The 22,915-nt window shown below is 42.8% G+C and overlaps 1 protein-coding gene across 1 annotated transcript in view; it reads left to right on the forward strand.

Moving 5' to 3' along the window:
• LOC132867674 (zinc finger protein 585A-like) overlaps positions 1 to 22,915 on the forward strand; it is a 1,308,017-nt gene that overhangs the window by 87,322 nt on the left and 1,197,780 nt on the right. Inside the window, exons 4-6 of the mRNA XM_060900668.1 lie at positions 5,036 to 5,103; positions 5,275 to 5,453; positions 9,746 to 11,240. Coding sequence (XP_060756651.1) covers positions 5,036 to 5,103; positions 5,275 to 5,453; positions 9,746 to 11,240 — 1,742 coding nt within the window. The remainder of the gene's footprint in view (positions 1 to 5,035; positions 5,104 to 5,274; positions 5,454 to 9,745; positions 11,241 to 22,915) is intronic.

Genomic DNA, 22,915 nt, shown 5'->3' on the forward strand with positions numbered 1-22,915 from the left:
TCCATAACGTACTGAATTTTGTTCTTACTTTGTGAAGGTCCCTCCTCCCAGTTTTCCCGCAGCACATCCAGGATGCCGCGCGGCTTACGCCCATATAATAATTCGAACGGGGAGAACCCCGTAGAGGCTTGGGGGACCTCTCGCACTGAGAACAGCAAGGGTTCGAGCCACTTATCCCAATTACGTGCGTCCTCACTTACGAATTTCTTAATAATATTTTTGAGGGTGCGGTTGAACCGTTCCACTAAACCATCCGTTTGTGGGTGATATACGCTGGTGCGGATCGGCTTAATCCCCAATAACCCATACAGTTCGCGCAGTGTTCGTGACATAAACGTAGTGCCTTGATCAGTCAGAATCTCTTTCGGGATTCCAACTCGGGAGATGACGTGGAAGAGTGCCTCTGCAATACTGCATGCTGAGATATTGCGCAGAGGCACTGCTTCCGGGTATCGCGTTGCATAGTCCACCAGAACTAATATAAAGCGGTACCCTCGTGCTGACCAATCTAATGGCCCGACAAGATCCATCCCAATTCTCTCAAACGGGGTCTCGATTAACGGTAGAGGGCGCAAAGGCGCTTTTGGAATGGCCGCTGGATTTACTAACTGGCATTCGCGGCATGCCGTACACCACCTACGGACATCGCCGCGAATCCCTGGCCAATAGAATTGGGCCATTATTCGGGCTAGTGTTTTATCTTGCCCTAAGTGTCCAGCCATGGGATTAAAGTGAGCCGCCTGGAATACCAATTCCCGGCGGCTCTTTGGAATCAAAAGCTGTGTGACTCGCTTTTTAGTTTGAGTGTCCTGCGTCACTCGGTATAATCTATCCTTCATAATCACGAAGTAGGGGAAGGACGGGGTGGTGTTCGGCGGGAGCATTTGACCATTGATTACTCTCACTTGGTCAAACGCATGCCACAGAGTCTCGTCTCGCGACTGCTCTAATGGGAAATCCGCGAGGGATTCCCCAATAGAGAGAGGAGGAGCCGGCGGCTCCTCACTCTGACGCAGAGATGACGTAGACGTTTCTGTGACAGCTGCTCCCGCCAAAGCGACACCGGGACCTCCCCCTGTCAACTGGCAGGACCCACTCTCTACTAGGTGCGTCATTAAACCCCGAAATCCCGGCCAATCAGTCCCCAAAATTAAAGAGTGGGTAAGGCGAGGATTAACCGCCGCCTTCACTATAAATTTTTCCCCTCTGAAAATAATGTGGACCGACGAATAATGGTGACGTCCGAATAATTAGGTATAAACCTACGATAGTAGCCAGCCAGCCCCAGGAACTGTCTCACCCCCTTTTTGGTCTTGGGCAACGGGCAGGTGCGTCCCCAAATTAATAAGACAGCAGCGATTGCGGCCTGCCCGAGGCCCAAGACCAAAAAGGGGGTGAGACAGTTCCTGGGGCTGGCTGGCTACTATCGTAGGTTTATACCTAATTATTCGGACGTCACCAGCCCGCTGACTGACCTCACTAAAAAGGGGGCGCCAGATCCGGTCCAGTGGACGGAGCAGTGCCAGCGGGCTTTCTCGGAGGTAAAGGCTGCACTGTGTGGGGGGCCACTTTTACACTCCCCTGACTTCTCTCTCCCTTTTATGTTACAGACGGATGTGTCGGACAGAGGGCTGGGGGCCGTTTTGTCCCAGCAGGTGGAGGGGGAGGATCGCCCGGTCCTATACATCAGCCGGAAGCTGTCAGTGCGGGAGGGGCGCTACAGCACGATTGAAAAGGAGTGCCTGGCGATCAAATGGGCGGTCCTCGCCCTCCGGTACTACCTGCTGGGGCGCTCTTTCACCCTCTGTTCGGACCACGCGCCCCTCCAGTGGCTCCACCGCATGAAAGATGCCAACGCGCGGATCACCCGTTGGTATCTGGCGCTCCAACCCTTTAATTTCAAGGTGGTCCACAGGCCGGGGGCGCAGATGGTCGTGGCGGACTTCCTCTCCTGTCAAGGGGGGGGGGGGGGGGGGGGGGAGTCGGCTGCGGGCCGGACGGCTGCCCGGCCTGAGTCGGGCGGTGGGGGTATGTGGCAGCGGGGGCGTGGTCAAGCACCGGTCTGTGACAGGAGGGCGGAGTCAGGGAAGGTAAGTGGTAGAATCACTTCACCTGAGAGCAATTAACCTGTGTTTGTGTGTCTTCCCAGGGACCGCGCCCTATTTAGGGAGGGAGAGCGAGAGCAGAGGAGATCTCTCCCGAACCAGACACCTGATGTGTGTGTGCGCGTGTGTCTGTGTTAAACATATTGTGTTCCCTGAAAAGTGGAGCAATAAAACTATTTGTTGAACCTGATCTCTGTCCTGCCGTCCTCTGTGCTCCACCCACACCTGCTGGGTTGGTGCTCCAGGTCCCGGGTTTCAGCACCACTGTAGCTTTCCCTAGGTGTGGGTGGAGCACAGAGGACGGCAGGACAGAGATCAGGTTCAACAAATAGTTTTATTGCTCCACTTTTCAGGGAACACAATATGTTTAACACAGACACACGCACACACACACATCAGGTGTCTGGTTCGGGAGAGATCTCCTCTGCTCTCGCTCTCCCTCCCTAAATAGGGCGCGGTCCCTGGGAAGGCACACAAACACAGGTTAATTGCTCTCAGGTGAAGTGATTCTGCCACTTACCTTCCCTGACTCCGCCCTCCTGTCACAGACCGGTGCTTGACCACGCCGCCGCTGCCACAACTTGTTACCACACCAACAGGCCAGTGATTTTTGATACCACAAAATTTGCCATGATGCGAGTTGATTTGATGCTGGGGTATGCAGTTGGTATGACATTTTACACAATTGATTTCATTTACATGAATTCACACATGCAAACAAAATATAATTTGAACATCAGTTCAGTGAGGATTGATTAGATTTGTACAGTATATACCTGGTGTGCTATGTGCCTTATTGTGGGGAAGATGTTCCAGCTGATCCCTCTCAGACAAGGGATGAGAGGTGTGAGAGGCACAGAAGGACTATTGGGGAGATTGTAAAACAGACAGACATTCAGCCAGAGTCTGATGTTGGACCTTTTACTTTAACTGAAGCTGATTTGATGTTTGAGTGACCTTTCAGAGGAACAGTGTTTAGACATCACATTAGACCCATGTTTTAAGAAGACATATGAGGGTACAGTCTTTGCTCCTGCACTGGGAAAGGAGGTGTACTTGCTGCAGAATAGCCTTCTGTACAGACAGAGTGAAGAGGTTTGCAGCTTGTGGTCCCACAGAAGCACAGGAAGGAAGTGCTTGAGCTTGGTCACATTGTACCATGGGCAGGTCACTTGACTTACATGAAGTCTTTGCAGAGAATCAGTAAGCGGTTTTATTGGCCAGGGCTTTATGAAAATGTGAAGAGTTTCTGTAAGTCCTGTCCTCTGTGTCAACCGTCAGGTGGTAAATGTTTTAATCATGCCCGTTTGATTCCCCTATACACCCCGTATACACTCCATTTGAGAGAATTTGGGTGGACATACGTAGTTGGACCTTTGGAGAGGAGTAGATCAAGAAATAGGTTTGTCTTGGTCATTTGCAACTATGCTACAAGATACCCTGAAGCCTTTCCTTTTAGAGAAATCACAGCCAGACATTTAGCCACTGCCATGCTCCAGCTCTTCTCTAGAGTTGGTATACCCAATGAGGTGCTAACAGACCAAGACCCCAACTTTATGAGCAAGACCCTAAAGCAAGTTTATTTAATATCTTTTTTATTGTCATTGCACAATGTACAATGAAATTCTATTTCTCTAGTGGATCATATAAAAAGACAAAAACATAAATGGGTCATAAAAAACAGACATAAAAACATAAAAATGATCTCATCTCATTATCTCTAGCCGCTTTACACCATGCATAAAGACGCCTACAAAGTGCGACTCCTCCCCCACCTTGCTTGCACTGGGTTACCTCTACTTCCCCCCTCAAGTCGAGTTTTCATGTTGTAAAGTGTACTTGTGTTTTTTGTGCTTATGTGCTGAGGTGTTTTTTTTTTTATGTTCCCACACTATTCCTCATAGGAGCATAGTGTGGGGGTTGCTTTTTTTTCTCCTCCCCTCTCCTCATGTTACTCTATTTTTTTCTTTTCATCCCTGTCTTCCTGTCCTGTCTACTCCCCCTCTGTCAATTGTGTGTATGTGTGTATGTAAGAACAGGTTGATGGTCAATTTCGCTGGTACTTGTGACTAGTGATAATAAAGGGTTCATTCATTCATTACAGTCGTGGCTAACTCCACATAACCTGCATAGCAAAAAAAAAAAAAACCACACACATACTGGGGGGTAATCCCGTAATACCCCTCCTGCAATAGCCCCTCTTAAAACATTTTACAAGTACCATGCAACTGTGTGAGAAAATTATGACTAAAACTTTGACTAGAATTAGACTAAAATGAAAATTGAGTTCCACTTCTTAAATCTTGATGAAAACAAAAAAATTAATAAATAAAATAAAAAGACTAAAATGAAACTACAATTTTCAGTACAAGACGAAGTCTCAGTTTAAAATTCTTTAAATTCAAAATTAACATTGCAATACTGAACTAAACCAACATTACCTACTGAACATTTATGGCAAATAACAATTACTTGTACAAATCCAAAATATTTTCTATAAAACCAATTTAGTGGCAGAACTGACTTTATAGTTGTGTGGGGTTTTTTTTTGTTTTGTTTTGTTGTTGTTGTTGTTTTTAAGCTGTCTGTTTAGAGACCAAAACACAATGGACAGATATTTATCAGAGAGGTCTGATTCACAGCGCAGCTTTGCCATGTCAGATGGAAAGCCTTTTATGAGAAAACTTTCCTTTGCCTAAATTCTGATAAAGCCTTGCCTGCATTTTCCTGTAATTACTAAATTCATCTCTGAGCTTGTCAGCTGTTTTGTGAATCTAAAGATACAGTCAAGAACCTTTAATTCAACCTTCATGAGCCTTAATATAATATTGGCACGAGCCATCGTTCTCATTTCTGTATCCCTCATTTAAAGATATAGATGGATTGATTGATTTTAGTGAAGAAAATGTAAATGTGGTATTTTTCTACAGATATACAGGAGCATGCAGTGTGAAAAATACATCGACACCAAAAGAGAGATGCATGTGAATTGGATGAGGTGAGAAATACACCAGTTGTTGGATCTTTTTAGTGATTTGATTTTACAGCTCATAATTTGTTGGGAGAACTTTATCTCCTTGCTGTCACTGATATCTCTGCCATGCTTTCTCTAAGTTTGTAATGCTGATCTGATTTTTACCTTTTCTGGAATCTTGCCTCATTCTTTTAGGTATGTGAATTGTGCCCATAATAATAAAGAACAGAATCTTGTGGCATTTCAGTATCGAAGGAGAATTCTGTATCGTTGCTGTCGACCCATTAAGCCAGGACAGGAGCTCTTGGTGTGGTATGAAGAGGAGTGCACCAAAGAACTCAGTCCTACACCTACAGGAACAACCAGACAGAAAGGTGTTACTATAGTCTAAGAGATTATAGAGGTTATTTTCTGCATCAACTAGTGACCTGCCCTGTGATGACCTGGTGACTTGTCCAGGGTGTACCCCGCCTTTCGCCTGTAGTCAGCTGGGATAGGCTCCAGCTTGCCTGCGACCCTGTAGAACAGGATAAAGCAGCTAGAGATAATGAGATGAGAGATGTTTTAATGACTGTATTTGAAAATTTGAAAATCATAACCCATTTCTAGGGTTACTTGTTTGAAACTGAATATATAGCAAGCCACAGAATACTGCTGTATTTTTATTCATCATGCACAATTTAACCAGAAGTAGCATAAAATACATGCCCTGTGGATCCTGAGTGGTGCAGCAGAAAAATATCCTCCTCATCATCTTCCCTATTTTCGGGAGATTGCCACATTCGAATCCTGAAGATGCCGCAGTCATCTGTGGTCGGGAGCTCAAGAGAGAAAAATTGGCTAGGCTCTCTGGGAGGGAGGGGTGACATGCTCTCTCTCTCCTCTGTTAATTACACTAGTGAGTCATGGGTGTCTGTGAGCTCATGCACATTCATATGGAAGTGAGTGGATTCCTCTGAGTGTGTTACGCCACCCTGACATTGTATGAGTAAAAGATGCGGTCAACTGGTGTTACTTACCTCGGAGGAAGCACATGGTATCCTTAGCCCTCCCTGGTTGGGGGTTGTTGTGTGATACGGACGAGTAGCCTGATGGGTGGGAATTGGCCATGGCTAAATTAGGGAGAAAATCAGGGTAAATAAACACATGCCCTATCACAACAAACACACACTATAGGACAATGCTTTCAGACCTCCCCATATTACAGAAACACACGGGAGGGAGGGACAAAAAAAAAATTATAATATCTTAAGTGCAATATAACCAGCTGGCTGGATAGAAGTTAGTTGAACACGAACATGCAGCATGCCTGAACCAAGCAAAGTTGTTAATTGGCTCATACAATTGTCCGTCAAACCCATCAAGCATTATACAAATCAATTAGAACACATTTGCTTTATTTCAGGAGCACATGTGATACAGTATTTATATTATCAACCAATTTAATAAGCAATAACATTATTTTTAGTATTACATTCAATAATTCCACAAGAGTCATGCTATACAGAAAGAATTTTTAATTATGTTTATTTTTAACTCAAACTCTTTCAGCTCGAAAATTTCAACATATTCAGGGACAAGTAAGCAGTTGCTTTATTACTATAAACCACACCATGGCATTCTTTGCATAATACAGGAAGGAAATTCCTGTAGAGGCTTTGCACCATCACATGACCCCCATAGCAATGGTAACTACACCGCCATGACAGGAGGCATGCTTGTAGTGCTTCATTCAGATGAATGATCAATTGTTATTGATCAGTATGGGAAGATTTTGCTGTGTTTTTGGATGTGTAACTCATTCTGAGTGAAACAAAAGACATCAGATTTTTTTAATTTACCAAAAGTAATTCTTCATCGGGAGGAAAAAACAAGAAAGATTTGAAAACATCTCATCTCATTATCTCTAGCCACTTTATCCTTCTACAGGGTCGCAGGCAAGCTGGAGCCTATCCCAGCTGACTACGGGTGAAAGGCGGGGTACACCCTGGACAAGTCGCCAGGTCATCACAGGGCTGACACATAGACACAGACAACCATTCACACTCACATTCACACCTACGGTCAATTTAGAGTCACCAGTTAACCTAACCTGCATGTCTTTGGACTGTGGGGAAAACCGGAGCACCCGGAAGAAACCCACGCGGACACAGGGAGAACATGCAAACTCCGCACAGAAAGGCCCTTCGCCGGCCACGGGGCTCGAACCCGGACCTTCTTGCTGTGAGGTGACAGCGCTAACCACTACACCACCGTGCCGCCCGATTTGAAAACATAGAAGGGAAAAATGGCTCGCAAACATACAAAGTGCAGTGAGGCGCTCAATCTAAAACAGAGAGTTGAACATGAGCACAAGAGACAAAGTCTAGCAAGGTGCTTATTCTTATACAGTGAAGTGAACATGGGCGTAAAGCTACAGTCTCACTACAACTCGCAATGCTTTGCGATGGGTTCTCATCTCATCTCATTATCTCTAGCCGCTTTATCCTTCTACAGGGTCGCAGGCAAGCTGGAGCCTATCCCAGCTGACTACGGGCGAAAGGCGGGGTACACCCTGGACAAGTCGCCAGGTCATCGCAGGGCTGACACATAGACACAGACAACCATTCACACTCACATTCACACCTACGGCCAATTTAGAGTCACCAGTTAACCTAACCTGCATGTCTTTGGACTGTGGGGGAAACCGGAGCACCCGGAGGAAACCCATGCGGACATGGGGAGAACATGCAAACTCCGCACAGAAAGGCCCTTGCCGGCCCCGGGGCTCGAACCCGGACCTTCTTGCTGTGAGGCGACAGCGCTAACCACTACACCACCGTGCCGCCCGATTTGAAAACATAGAAGGGAAAAATGGCTCGCAAACATACGAAGTGCAGTGAGGCGCTCAATCTAAAACAGAGAGTTGAACATGAGCACAAGAGACAAAGTCTAGCAAGGTGCTTATTCTTATACAGTGAAGTGAACATGGGCGTAAAGCTACAGTCTCATTACAACTCGCAATGCTTTGCGATGGGTTATCAATGAAAAATAGGTGTTTTGGTGATGATGCTTGGCAATATACAGGCAAACTAAAAGTTGTGGTCTCACAGCAGGCGAACTCTTGACTGTCACGCCTACACACGCTCAAGCAGCCGCGCTCGCTCACAGGACCCAGTCATTATGGGAAGCACCTGATGCTGATTTGAGAACAATCGGCATGCACATATAAGAACACAATCTTTTTGAATGTTGTTTTTTTTTTTAAAATCACTGTCATGATTCGAGCCATGTTTATGACTCAGCTTTTGGTTTTGCTTGTGTTATGTTTTTGTAAACATCACGCTTGCTAATAAACACTCTTCCTGCACTTAGATCTGTCTACCACCACATACTTGCAAAGTCTCTGTGAAAACAGCATCCTTATATGCGCATGCTGATTGCAGTCAAATCAGCATCGGGCATTTCCCATAATGACCAGGTCCCAAAGTGCTCCGAAGGACCCCCGAATGTAAATGCAATTTTAAAGTCTTAGTGAAGGTTAGGCAATGACAAGCCGCTGTGTTGATGCTCATGTTCACTTCACTGTATAAGAATGAGCACCTTGCTGCAGTTTTGAAATTAATTTTTATTTTTTGAATTCTTACCTTTGTGGAAATTAAGTGAGCATATCATAGTATTTCTGACCTCTCCGTTCGACACAGAGTTCTGCCCAATGTTTGTGCACCATTTTTCCCTTTTATGTTTAGAAATCTCTCTATTTTGTTTCCCCTGATGAAAAATTACTTTTGGTAAATAAAAAAAAAAATTGATGTCTTTGTTTCATTCAGAACAATTTGCACATACAAAAACATAGCAAAACCTTCCCATACTGATCAGTAACAACTGACTCATCTTAATGAAGCACTACAAGCATGCCTACTGTCATGGCGGTGTAGTTACCATTGCTATGGGGGTCATGTGATGGTGCAAAGCCTCTAAACTGTTGCAGACTGAACTGAAAGCCATCTGAACTGTTGCAGTGTGTCCCTTTTTTATATGCCTGCAATTCTGTATGGCTATTCTTATGTCTTAATTTATGGATGCTAGCTTTCTTTCTTTCACCATTTACATTAATATGAATCAAGTGGGTTTCACAAAATCCCACAAAATTTAATTTCATTAAATGTGTGTTTAATTGAAATTAATAAGCATTTTAAATATGACAATCCATATGTAAAAATAAAGACTTTCTTGTGTAAATGCTTCTAGATAAATCTATTCATAACCAGATTGATAAATAAGGCCCATTGTTGTACATTTCAGAACCTTGAATGCTCGGGCTGAGTCTCCTTATTAATCCTGGACGAGATGTAAATAAGGCTAGGCATGCCATTACCTAGACTTAACATTATATCAAACAGAAACCAACTACTTCCCCTTAGTCAGTCTGACCCACGGGGCTATGACCAGTGCTGTGCCTAGCTGTTGTACCAGCACCTTATTGAATCTACGAGTATTCCGAGCTAGAGGCTGCTGTATCTTTGTCCTCAAACTTTTTTTTTTCTCCTCAGTCTTCATGTAGAATCTTGAAAGTTTGAGGTTCAGTAAAAATGCTCCCTTACATTAGGTGACATGTGGTTAGATTGTATAATCTTGTTGCATTTCATGTAAAATTTCTGATACTTTTGTCCTTTCACTTCCCCAGAAGTAAAGAACACTTTGCTGCAAGTCTTTTCCTGCTCCACATGTCCTCGTTCCTGTGCATCTCAAATTTACCTTGACCAGTGCATCCAGAGATGCCACAATGAAGAGTCTGTGAGACTTCAGGAATCAAGAGAGATTAAATATGAACTTCAAATCCCCTCCGAATGCTCCAGTAGTCAGCCAACATCAACTGATACTCTCAGTTCTGACACTTCTCATGATGTAGAGAAGGAAATTCACCACAGCTCAGACTGTGGAAAGAGTTTTGGTCATCAGAATGCACTCAAATGGAACCAGTGCAGTCACAAAGGAGTAAAGCCACATGACTGTTCACAGTGTGGGAAGAATTTTATTGAACAGAGTGCTTTCCAACGATACCAGCACATTAACACAGGAGAGAAGCCATATCACTGCTCACAGTGTAGAAAGAGTTTTATTCATCAGAGTACTCTCCAAAAACACCAGCGCATTCACACAGGAGAGAAGCCGTATAACTGCTCACAGTGTGGAAAGAGTTTTACTCAGCAGAGTCATCTCCAAAAACACCAGCGCATTCACACAGGAGAGAAGCCGCATCACTGCTTACAGTGTGGAAAGAGTTTTACTCGTCAGAATGATCTCCAAATACACCAGCGCATTCACACAGGAGAGAAGCCGTATCACTGCTCACAGTGTGGAAAGAGTTTTACTCAGCAGAGTCATCTCCAAACACACCAACGCATTCACACAGGAGAGAAGCCGCATCACTGTTCACAGTGTGGGAAGAGTTTTAATCAGCAGAGCCATCTCCAGCAACACCAGCGCATTCACACAGGAGTGAAGCCGTATCACTGCTCACAGTGTGGAAAAAGTTTTACTCTTCAGAGTAATCTCCAAACACACCAGCTCATTCACACAGGAGAGAAGCCGTATCACTGCTCACAGTGTGGGAAGAGTTTTACTCGTCAGAGTGCTCTCCAAAAACACCAGCGTATTCACACAGGAGAGAAGCCGTATCACTGCTCACAGTGTGGAAAGAGTTTTACTCAGCAGAGTCATCTCCAAACACACCAGCGCATTCACACAGGAGAGAAGCCGCATCACTGCTCACAGTGTGGTAAGAGTTTTACTCAGCAGAGCCATCTCCAACAACACCAGCTCATTCACACAGGAGTGAAGCCGTATCACTGCTCACAGTGTGGAAAAAGTTTTATTCTTCAGAGTAATCTCCACAAACACCAGCGCATTCACACAGGAGAGAAGCCGTATTACTGCTCACAGTGTGGAAAGAGTTTTACTCATGATACTACTCTCAAAACACACCAGCGCATTCACACAGGAGAGAAACCATTTCACTGCTCACGGTGCGGAAAGAGTTTTACTCATCAGAGTGATCTCCAAAAACACCAGCGCATTCACACAGGAGAGAAGCCGTATCACTGCTTACAGTGTGGGAAGAGTTTTACTCATCAGAGTGCTCTCCAACAACACCAGCGCATTCACACAGGAGAGAAGCCGTATCACTGCTCACAGTGTGGAAAGAGTTTTACTTATTCAGGTACATTTAAAACCCACAAGTGCACGAACTCCGAGACATTGCATGATTTAAAGTTGTCAAATTAAATATGTTTTTTATTCATGCTTTTGCTGAAAATGTCCTGTACTTTGATCCTAATTGTTCATATTAAAGGACTACATATTTTAAAACAATCTTAGTGATTTTTAAACAAGACTATTAATGTTTTCTTTTGATGTTATGTAGTTATTAAGTAGTCATTAATTACCACCATATAAATAATGATTCAGCTGTAACACTATTATCAGTGTAGTACTGTAGCATGAGACTAATTGTTCATAGAATTATTACGGATCAGGAGTTTAATGTACTATGTTTAACGGAAATGTGGATCAAACCAAATGAGTATGTTGCATTTAAATGAAGCTATATGCTTCATCCTCAGCTATATGTATCAGCTTAGTCTAACTGGTAGTGGACAAGGCGTCATAGTTATTTGTTATGATAATCTAGACATCATACATGTAAGGATTTATTCCTTTGTAAGGATAAATAATTGTAAGGATTTATTCTTAATAATTGTAAAGGATTTTTTCTGTTCAGCTAGAACAGTTAAAAATGACCTTCTGGTCAGCTAGACATTGTTTAAAAATTCCATTTCTGTCATAAGGCTGTGTTCTATCTTAAGAATAGGCTGTACATCAGAACATTATTGATAAGAAATGGCCTTTGATAGCAATGTTCAGACAGATATCATATCATAAGAACAGGCTGTACATCTTATTATTGCATACCATCGCCAAGGTTTCATATATCTGAACATTCCATCAGAACAGTGATGTAATTAAGATGTGACCTGCTCAGACCAAGGTTTCACTACAGTCTCTGAAGCATGCAATGATGTCACCTTCACTCACACACACACATAGACAGATATCAAACAGTGATGTCACACTCACTCACCCCCCCCCCCCCCCCCCCCATATACACATATAAAAGATCTCTGTACCCTTTCGTCTTTGGGGACTTGTGAATAAAGATTGTGAACTCATGGGGTTCCTGTCTTTCTTCGCGACTCACCCCCAGAGCTCTGGGTGACGCGAGGGGACCGATCTCGAGATGGTGTAATCGCTCCAGCTGAGGCCGAGGGCAAGAGGTGAAGAAACCTAACAATACAAAAACCTGAACAAAATGTCAATATGTTTGAAGTTCTTTATTTTAACATACATAGCAAAAAATAAGTCTACCCAGTCATTTCAGTGAATTATTATTGACAGATATGTGGTCTGTGTTCTGAATTTCTTTCTGAATTTGCGGATTTCATCTCAAACCTGGTTGTTTCTTTGGACAAAAAATGAATTATTGTCGACTTTAATATTCACTTCAATAACCCTGAAGACCCTCTGAAAACAGTGTTCGTGTCCATTTTAGATTCATTCGGGTTTAATCAGAACGTCATAGGACCAGGGCTTTGAACCGGAATTTTTTTCCTATTGGTTCGTTCCGAACAGAAACGGAATTTTAACGTTTACGGTTTTGGGTTCCACTATTAAATAGACGTTCCCGAACCGGTTAGAACAAAAAAATTTCGTTCCCGGAACGGTTAATTACGTTCCCTGTCAGCTGTTTAACAAATGGCTATAAAATTATGTCTCTGTCTCATCCAGCTTAAGCCAAATGTAGGCTAATTCTATTACAACCTTCATTAAATAAGACAAGAAATAATTCAAAACAATTATTATTTCAAATGTTGGCGATTTGGATTCTCAGTATGTCTTCCCATCTACACAAACAGAAAAAGTGCCAAAAATGAAAGATAATTCGTTTAGCGTGTTACCAAAGGCTAGTCAGGCCCTATAGAGGGCTACCGCATGACGTCACCGCGCCGCGAGATTTTGTTAGGCGCCATATTGGAAGACCAAGTACACATCTATGCAAGTACATACATACATAAAACAAACTACACCTGAAATGTAGCCAGGGCCGGTTCTGCCCTAATCTGGACCCGGGTGCAACATCGCGCAAACCCCCCAAAAAAAACCACACCAGTCTAAATCAGGACAACCATCACATAATTATAACTATAAACATTTTATATCAACTATTTTAACTAAATGGGCTATAATAAATAAGCCTGCAGGCAGCCACGGCGGGCTGCCTCAGAAAAGTAACCATTCAATGAGACAACTGAAAGCCTGCAGCCACGGCGGGCTGCCTTAAAAAGTAACCATTTGTCCTACCTTAAAACTCGTTTTGCATTTTCTGCCTCCTTTTTTGTATTTTCGACCCTCTGTTTATTTTCTTTCCTTTTCTGAAAACCCGATTTGTGTCCAGACATTTTGTTCTGCTACCAACGAACTAACTCGTCAGGTCTCGTCTCTCGAGCCCGCGATGATTCCCGTGGGAAGGGCAACAACTGATACATTTTTACAAACAGCCAATAGGGAGGTTGCATCGTTCAGGCTCTTCTTTGCTCAGACACTCAGTAATGCAATTACGTACTCACTAGTAGTCCACCTTCCCGCTCTCTCCATTCAATCAGCGAACGTCACACAGGAAGTGAACCCCAGCGGGTCATAGAAACTTGCGCAGGAGAAGAATGACTATTTGTAGGCTACAGAAACTTTGAGGAACGAAATAAAAACCGGTATTAACCGGTTACCATTATTTTTAATAAGCGTTTCTGTTCCGGAACATAAAAAATAATAAAATTTCTGGTTTCGTTTCTGTTCCATGTGAAATAGAAAAAGTTCCCGGTTTTCGTTTTCGTTCCTTGAACCGGTTCAAAGCCCTGCATAGGACTGACCCATAATGGTGGTCACACTCTTGATCTAATACTTGTATTAAATATAGAAAATATAGTCTGACTTCCATATCATCTGAGGTAGTGTCAGACTCTCGTCTGATTCAAAATATGTCTGAGCAATAATATTCTGTATGCACCTTGCCACACCATTGCATCAAAATTACATTTACACCAACTACTGCATGAAGATTTATCAGAAGTTTCCCCTAGTTATCAGCTCGTTTGGATCACCATCAGACTCCACAGAACTTTATCAGCTTTGAGTCAATATTCTGCGATACTTTAGATGATGTAGCTCCGCTTCAAAGAAAATAATTCAAGAGAAAAAAAAAAATCGCACCCTGGTATAATGATCACACATGCAGCTTAAAACAAAGTTAGAAAATGGTGTCAAGCAAAGTTGATAGTATTCCAATTAGCATGGAAGGAGAGCCTCTTGAACTATATAGACAAGCTCTTAATGCAGTAGATCAGTGTTTCTGTCTCTGCTCTAATAGAAAATAACAAAAATAATGCTAGATTCTTATACTTTTGCAATATGAACTAGGAATAAGACCACCACAGACACATGCACACCTTCAATATGTAGTAGCAATGACCATGATTGTTTTTTCCCCCAAGAGCAAAATTAAAAATATCAATTTAAAGCCAGGCACTTTTTGATAAGTATCTGTGGAGAGAACACTATAACCACATCAGAGCAATGATTCATCTTTTACTCCCCTTTGAGAGTCTGAACTAATTTCACTTATTTCCTCATCAAAATCTTCAACTTGTGTACTAGATCTCTTACCTACATGATTCTTCAAACAGAACACTAGAAGCAATCAAAACTCTTCTAAAAAAAATTATTATTCTTTTAGCAGTGGCAATGTACCCAAATCCTTTAAACTAGCAGTTATCAAACCCCTGATTAAAAAAGCTGACCTCGATCCCTGTCAGCTGTCCAATATCAAACCTCTGCTTTATCTCTGAGATCCTTGAAAAAGCTGTCGCACAGCAGTTATGCTCATATCTACAGTGGTGCTTGAAAGTTTGTGAACCCTTTAGAATTTTCTATATTTCTGCATAAATATGACCTAAAACATCAGATTTTCACACAAGTCCTAAAAGTAGATAAAGAGAACCCAGTTAAACAAATGAGACAAAAATATTATACTTAGTAATTTATTTATTGAGGAAAATGATCCAATGTTACATATCTGTGAGTGGCAAAAGTATGTGAACCTCTAGGAATAGCAGTTAATTTGAAGGGGAAATTAGAGTCAGGTGTTTTCAGTCAATGGGATGACAATCAGGTGTGAGTGGGCACCCTGTTTTATTTAAAGAACAGGGATCTATCAAAGTCTGATCTTCACAACACATGTTTGTGGAAATGTATCATGGCACGAACAAAGAAGATTTCTGAGGACCTCAGAAAAAGCATTGTTGATGCTCATCAGGCTGGAAAAGGTTACAAAACCATCTCTAAAGAGTTTGGACTCCACCAATCCACAGTCAGACAGATTATTTACAAACGGAGGAAATTCAAGACCATTGTTCCCCTCCCCAGGAGTGGTCAACCAACAAAGATCACTCCAAGAGCAAGGCGTGTAATACTCGGCTAGGTCACAAAGGACCCCAGGGTAACTTCTAAGCAACTGAAGGCCTCTCTCACATTGGCTAATGTTAATGTTCATGAGTCCACCATCAGGAGAACACTGAACAACAATGGTGTGCATGGCAGGGTTGCAAGGAGAAAGCCACTGCTCTCCAAAAAGAGCATTGCTGCTCGTCTGCAGTTTGCTAAAGATCATGTGGACAAGCCAGAAGGCTATTGGAAAAATGTTTTGTGGACGGATGAGACCAGAATAGAACTTTTTAGTTTAAACGAGAAGTGTTATGTTTGGAGAAAGGAAAACACTGCATTCCAGCATAAGAACCTTATCCCATCTGTGAAACATGGTGGTGGTAGTATCATGGTTTGGGCCTGTTTTGCTGCATCTGGGCCAGGACAGCTTGCCATCATTGATGGAACAATGAATTTTGAATTATACCAGTGAATTCTAAAGGAAAATGTCAGGACATCTGTCCATGAACTGAATCTCAAGAGAAGGTGAATCATGCAGCAAGACAACGACCCTAAGCACACAAGTCATTCTACCAAAGAATGGTTAAAAAAGAATAAAGTTAATGTTTTGGAATGGCCAAGTCAAAGTCCTGACCTTAATCCAATCGAAATGTTGTGGAAGGACCTGAAGCGAGCAGTTCATGTGAGGAAACCCACCAACATCCCAGAGTTGAAGCTGTTCTGTACAGAGGAACGGGCTAAAATTCCTCCAAGCCGGTGTGCAGGACTGATCAACAGTTACCGCAAACGTTTAGTTGCAGTTATTGCTGCACAAGGCGGTCACAGCAGATACTGAAAGCAAAGGTTCACATACTTTTGCCACTCACAGATATGTAATATTGGATCATTTTCCTCAATAAATAAATGACCAAGTGTAATATTTTTGTCTCATTTGTTTAACTGGATTCTCTTTATCTACTTTTAGGACTTGTGTGAAAATCTGCTGATGTTTTAGGTCATATTTATGCAGAAATATAGAAAATTCTAAAGGGTTCACAAACTTTCAAGCACCACTGTACATAGGAATAACATCCATGAAATGCATCAGTCAGGATTTAGACATCATCATAGCACAGAGACAGCTCTGGTTAAAGTAGTAAACGGCCTACTGTTGGCATCTGATCAGGGCTGCATCTCGCTGCTTGTATTGCTTGACCTTAGTGCAGCCTTTGACACCATTGATCATTCCATTCTCCTGGATAGACTAGAAAATGTGGGAGTTAAGGGAACAGCCCTCTCCTGGCTCAGGTCTTATTTAATTGATCACTGTCAGTTTGTTGATGTAAATGGCAATTTTCCTTTGCATACTAAGGTAAAGTTTGGTGTTCCACATGGTTCCGTCTTAGGCCCATTGCTTTTTTCTTTCTATATGTTACCTCTGGGTAATATTATTTGTAAGCATGGTATTAGTTTCCACTGTTATGCTGATGACACACAGTTGTATGTTTCTGCAAAGCCAGATGAGAGACACCAGCTTAATAAAATTGAGGAATGTGTTAAGTCAAGTTTATTTTTATAGCACTTTTAACAATAGACATTGTCGCAAAGCAGCTTGACAGAATTTTAATGACTTTAAACATGAGCTAATTTTATCCCTAATCTATCCCCAATGAGCAAGCCTGTGGTGACAGTGGCAAGGAAAAACTCCCTCAGATGACATGAAGAAATCTTGAGAGGAACCAGACTCAAAAGGGAACCCATCTTCATTTGGGTGATAACAGACAACATGATTATAACATTTTAACAGTTTTAACATGAAGTCAGTTTCGTTGATGTTATAAACTCTTCACTGATGAAAATTTGAGTGCAAACCTGTTCATGACAACTGCAGTTCTAAAGTTAGCAAGTCAACTATAGTCCTCAGCCATAAAAGCATGACTGTAAGTGTCCAGAACATCTTCCAAGTGTGACTTTCAACTGTCCATATGGGACTGTCCTCCACAGGAGCGATGTGATGAGACTCCACCCAGACATAGGGCATCAGGATGGATCAGGCAGGTCCGAGGAGCAGAAGAGATCAGCATCTCGGTCTCAAGGCATCTCACTTAACTCTAACAAGACAGAAGTACCTGTATTAGGGCCACATGCAGCTAGAAGTAGGATTACATAACTGTGGATGGCCTTTCAGTTTCTTCATGAGGAGCAGTAAAAGACCTTGGGGTGATCATTGACTCCAGTCTTTGGTTTGAAACTCATACTGATAACATTAGCCTGGGTAGCTTTCTTTCATCTCAGAAATATAGGGTGTCACAGTAGTGTAGTGGTTAGCACTCTCACCTCACAGCAAGAAGGTTTTGGGTTCAAGCCCAGTGGCCGACGGGGGGGGGGCCTTCTGTGTGGAGTTTGCATGTTCTCCCCATGTCTGTGTGGCTTTCCTCCGGGTGCTCCGGTTTCCCCCACAGTTCAAAGACACGCAGTTAGGTTCACATGGGGTGGCCTTGGGCTAAAGTGCCCTTGAGCAAGGTACCTAACCCCTAGCTGCTCCCCAGGTGCTGTAGTATGGCTGCCCACTGCTCTGTGTGTGTGTTCACTGCTTCAGATGGGTTAAATGTAGAGGATGAATTTTCACTGTGCTTGATTGTGCATGTGAGAAATAATAGCTTCTTCTTAAGAATAGCTTCTTCTTCTAAGTTAAGAAATATAATGTCACTACATGATGCAGAAAAACTAGTTCATGCTTTTGTTAACTCTCAGTTGGATTATTGTAATACCTAACTGTCTGGATATTCCAGTGTAGAACCAGACCAAGTGGGTGGAGCACAGAAGCACGGCAGGCCAGAACTGAGTTCTCAGAAACTTTTTATTTTCTGTTTTATAGATCATTCACTCTCGCACACACATGCATTCGGGTCGGAAGAGAGCTCCCTTTCTCTGCTCTCTCCTTTTATCGGGCGCAGTCACTGGGGAAGACACACAAATGCAGGTTAACTCACATCAGGTGCAGTGATTCTGCCACTTACCTTCCCTGACTCTGCCCTCCACTCACAGACCGATGCTTGACCACACCCCCGCTGCCACATCCAATAATAATAAGAAGAAACCTTTATTTGTCACATGCACACTTCAAGCACAGTGAAATTCATTCTCTGCATTTAACTCATCTGAAGCAGTGAACACACGCACACACTCAGAGCAGTGGGCAGCCACACCAGAGCGCCCAGGGAGCAATCAGGGGTTAGGTACCTTGCTCAAGGGCACCTCAGCCCAAGGCCGCCCCACGTCAACCTAACTGCATGTCTTTGGATTGTGGGGGAAACCGGAGCAAACCCACGCAGACACGGGGAGAACATGCAAACTCCACACAGAAAGGCCCTCGCCAACCATTGGGTTTGAACCCGGAACCTTCTTGCTGTGAGGCGACCATGCTAACCACTACACCACCCAATAAGTGCATAAATAAGTGCATAAACAAGCTCCAGTTAGTTCAAAATGCAGCAGCAAGAGTCCTTACTAGAAGATATGACCACATCGCCCCTATCTTATCCACATTGCATTGGCTCCCAATCAAATTTCACAATTGATTATAAAATACTATGATTGACTTTTAAAGCACTGAATGGTCTCGCACCACAGTACGTGAATGAAATTCTGGTCCTTCGGGACCCACAATGCCAACTTGGATCAAAAGGTGCAGGCTACCTGTTGGTACCTCATATAATAAAAACTACATCAGGGGGCAGAGCCTTTTCTTACAAAGCCCTACAGTTATGGAACAGCCTTCCAAGTAATGTTCAGGACTCAGACAGACACAGTCTCAGTGTTTAATGCTGAAAACATATCTTTTTCATCAAGCTTTTTGCTAATAGTTTTTATTAGTTAAAGGAGTACATCTGGAGGGTCCTCAGGCATACAGTGTTTTGATAAACTGGGATGTATGGATGCTGTCGTCCCCCCACTCTCACACATTCACTTGGGTTTGTTGACATTGGAATAGCTGCTGCTTTATGTTCCAGGGCTCCCTCATGTCTGTGTTACTTTTTTTTTCTGGCTCTCCATTTCAGTTATGCTGTTATGCTTAATCTTGCTGGAGTCATTGCTTGCACTTGGAACACAACATTTTCTTAACCATAGATGACAATGGGCAAATGTAACAATCTCCATTTCTCTCTCTCTCTCTGTGTCAAGTTACATGTCACTCCTTGATATACCAGTGATGCTGACCTCTCCTGCTCGTTGGACCTGCCTGATCCATCCTGCTGCCATACTTCTGGCTGGAGTTCTCATCACTTCGCCTATGTTAGGATGGCCCTAGATGTACAGCCCCGATCCATCCTGATGCCCTGAGCTGAGGTTTTCATCACTTCTCTCCTGTGGAGGATGGCCCCATATGGACAATCTAAGTATACACTTCAGGACTGCAGTTGTCATGAAAAGTTTTGCACTCAAGTCTCCGTCAATGAACAGTTGATAATGTCAACAAAATAGACTTCATGTTAAAATGCTAATGAATTTCCTGGTTATACAATTGCATTTTTTACCATATAGGACACACTTATAGAAGTGAGTTATTTATAGTCATGTAGTGTTATCACCCAAATAAGGATGGGTTTCTTTTTGTTGTTTCAGGGAGTTTTTCCTTGCCACCATTGCCTCAGGCTTGCTCATTAGGGATATATTTATTCATTAATAGATTTAAAAATCTGTATTTTTTCTGTCAAGCTGATTTGTGACAAGGCCTATTATTAAAAGCCTCATACAAATCAAGTCAATTTATTGGAAAAAAAAACTGCACCGAAAACACAACCTCCTTGGCAGAGGTAATAGCAATGCTTTCCAATCTTTCCTTTTCCAGATGAGCTAAGATAAAACATGATCAGTTATAACACAATTAGGATGACCCTCTGTGGAGGATCTACACATCTTAGGAGGTGTAATTTATTTTGTAAAGAGAAGACAGAATGGCAGATGAAGAATAGCAGCAAGCAGACCAACATCCTGAAAGAAGTATCAAGGCAGTGGAGATACAAATCACTTCTGCTCACAACTTTAAGAATAAAACCAGTGCAAAAACAGGATACAGAGCATTGTGAGTTGGGCCTTTAGCCTTGAGTTAAAGTAATAGGTTTTGTTGCTGCCAGAGCTAGTTGTTACATTTCTCTCTCTCTAGGGATCAGAGGCTTTGAGCTCAAAACCATACAATTCTTATACACGTTTGAGTAAAACAGTATAAATACTGTATCTCTCAGTCTAGTTCAGTACATGCAACCACAAACATGGGGAAGACTGCTGAGTTAACAGTTGTCCAGAAGACAATCATCCACACCTCTACAAGGAGGGTAATCCACAGATGGTCACTGTTGAAAAGGCTGGCTGGAAAAGCTATACAAGCAAGAGGGATGACCACAGCCTTGAGAGGATTGTCAAGAAAAGTTGATTCAAGAACTTGGAAGAGCTTCACAAGGAGTGGACTGAGGTTGGTGTCAGTGCATCAAGAGCCATCATGCACAAATGTCTTCAGGAAAGAGGCTACAACTGTCATATTCCTAATATCAAGCCACTCCTGGACCAGAGATGATGTCAGAAGTGTGTAACCTGGGCTAAGGAGAGAAAGAACTGGACTGTTGCTCAGTGGTCCAAAGTCCTTTTTTCAGATGAAAGTAACAGTTCTATTTCATTTGGAAATCAAGGCCCTGGAGTCTGGAGAAAGAGAGAATAGGCACAGAATCCAATGTGTCAGAAATGGCGAGCTGAAGTGAAGCGAGGACCCAAGAGCAGACTCAAGACAGGCAGTGTATGGGGGGAGAGACACCCTTCTTTAATGAAGTCCAGGGCAGAGGTACAGTAGGGCTCAGGCAAAAATCAGTGGTCAAAGAACAGGCCAGGAGATCAAAAACACAGGAGCAGGTAGGCACAGTCAGGAACAAAAACAGGACAGAAAAATCTTCACAAAAACTGATGAACACAGGGATAAGGGAAATCCAGGCAGAGGAAGCAAAGCACAATCCAAAAGAACAGGCAAGTAAAACAGGGGCAAACAACGTGACAGAAAACTAGACAAAAAAAAAAAAACAAGGAACAATACAGGTAGGGGGACTCAAGAGACCCAATACCAACAAGTTGTAATGCAGCAAGGAAAGCCTACTAGAGACAGTCTGACAACTGGAGTAGCTCCAAACAGTTCTTAAAAAGGCCCTGGCTGATGGGGGAGGAGTGGTAGCAGGTGTGGGAGTGCCGCTTCAGGAAAGTGGCCTTCAGCAAGGCAGGACTGAATTCCTGTCCCAGATTCAGCCTGGAGCTGGCATGGAAGTCCCACAAACTCAGGAATGGATGGACTGGACCGGACTGTGACACCAATGTGTTTGAAGGCCAGTGTGAAGTTTCCACAATCTGTGTAAATAACTCCCTGAAAGATTTATTACTTCAAGTTGATTACCTGTGCAATATTTCTGAGATGATTATTTTTTGATATTTGCATAAAGGATTGCTCATTAGTTAAGATTTCTCAGAGTACAGAGGCCTTAAGCCACCCTATGGATTAATGTGAAAAGCAGGCTTTTATTTTGATAAGGGTCAACATCATTTTGTTTACTTTCCTTTTACCTCCTATGGAATACTCAGTAAGGTTACGGTGCTCATCAGAGACAGATGCATAAATTTGAACAGTTTTACAAAGTTATATCTAATCTAATTTACAGACCCATAAGGAGGCACAAGCTCTTATGGTGGTCATTGTTTGCCAAGTTTATTAAAAGTGTACTGTGTTAAGAAGAAAATAAACCATGAACTTCACCAGCAGTCAAGATCATTGCCATCACATACTTACAGGATCCGTACAGTAAGAGCTCCACCTCTCCAGCTAACCTGCTGCATCGAACAGTTCAATGGAGGAAAGGGACAACTTCTACGGACGGAAAGGACTATTTCTCCAGATGAAAAGGACAAGGACAGTGGTCAGTTGAAGACGGTGTGGTGGTAAAAGGAGCGACATGGATTAAAGGACGAAAGGACAATGAAAATGGAGGGAAATGATGCTAATCTGCCCAGCAAGGATAAGGAGGAGCAGATCACCATCCTTCGAAAGGTAATAGAAGAATGCAAGGAAATGCTTGAAAAGGAAACAAAACAAGGTGCTGTCAGACATGATCTGAAAGAAACTTTACAAACCAAGCAAAAACTTCTTGCTGAACTGTTAAATGATGAACAAGATGCTACAGATTTAGCTAGGCGCTCTGAGCGTGCGCGAATTCCCATTGAAAAAAATGCTAGCATATCATAGAGAAGAACAGAGCAAAAGGGAAAAGAAACTTGTTAGCCTTTATGA

The sequence above is a fragment of the Neoarius graeffei genome, chromosome 19 (genome assembly GCF_027579695.1).
Source record: "Neoarius graeffei isolate fNeoGra1 chromosome 19, fNeoGra1.pri, whole genome shotgun sequence".
NCBI classification, from domain to species: Eukaryota; Metazoa; Chordata; class Actinopteri; order Siluriformes; family Ariidae; genus Neoarius; species Neoarius graeffei.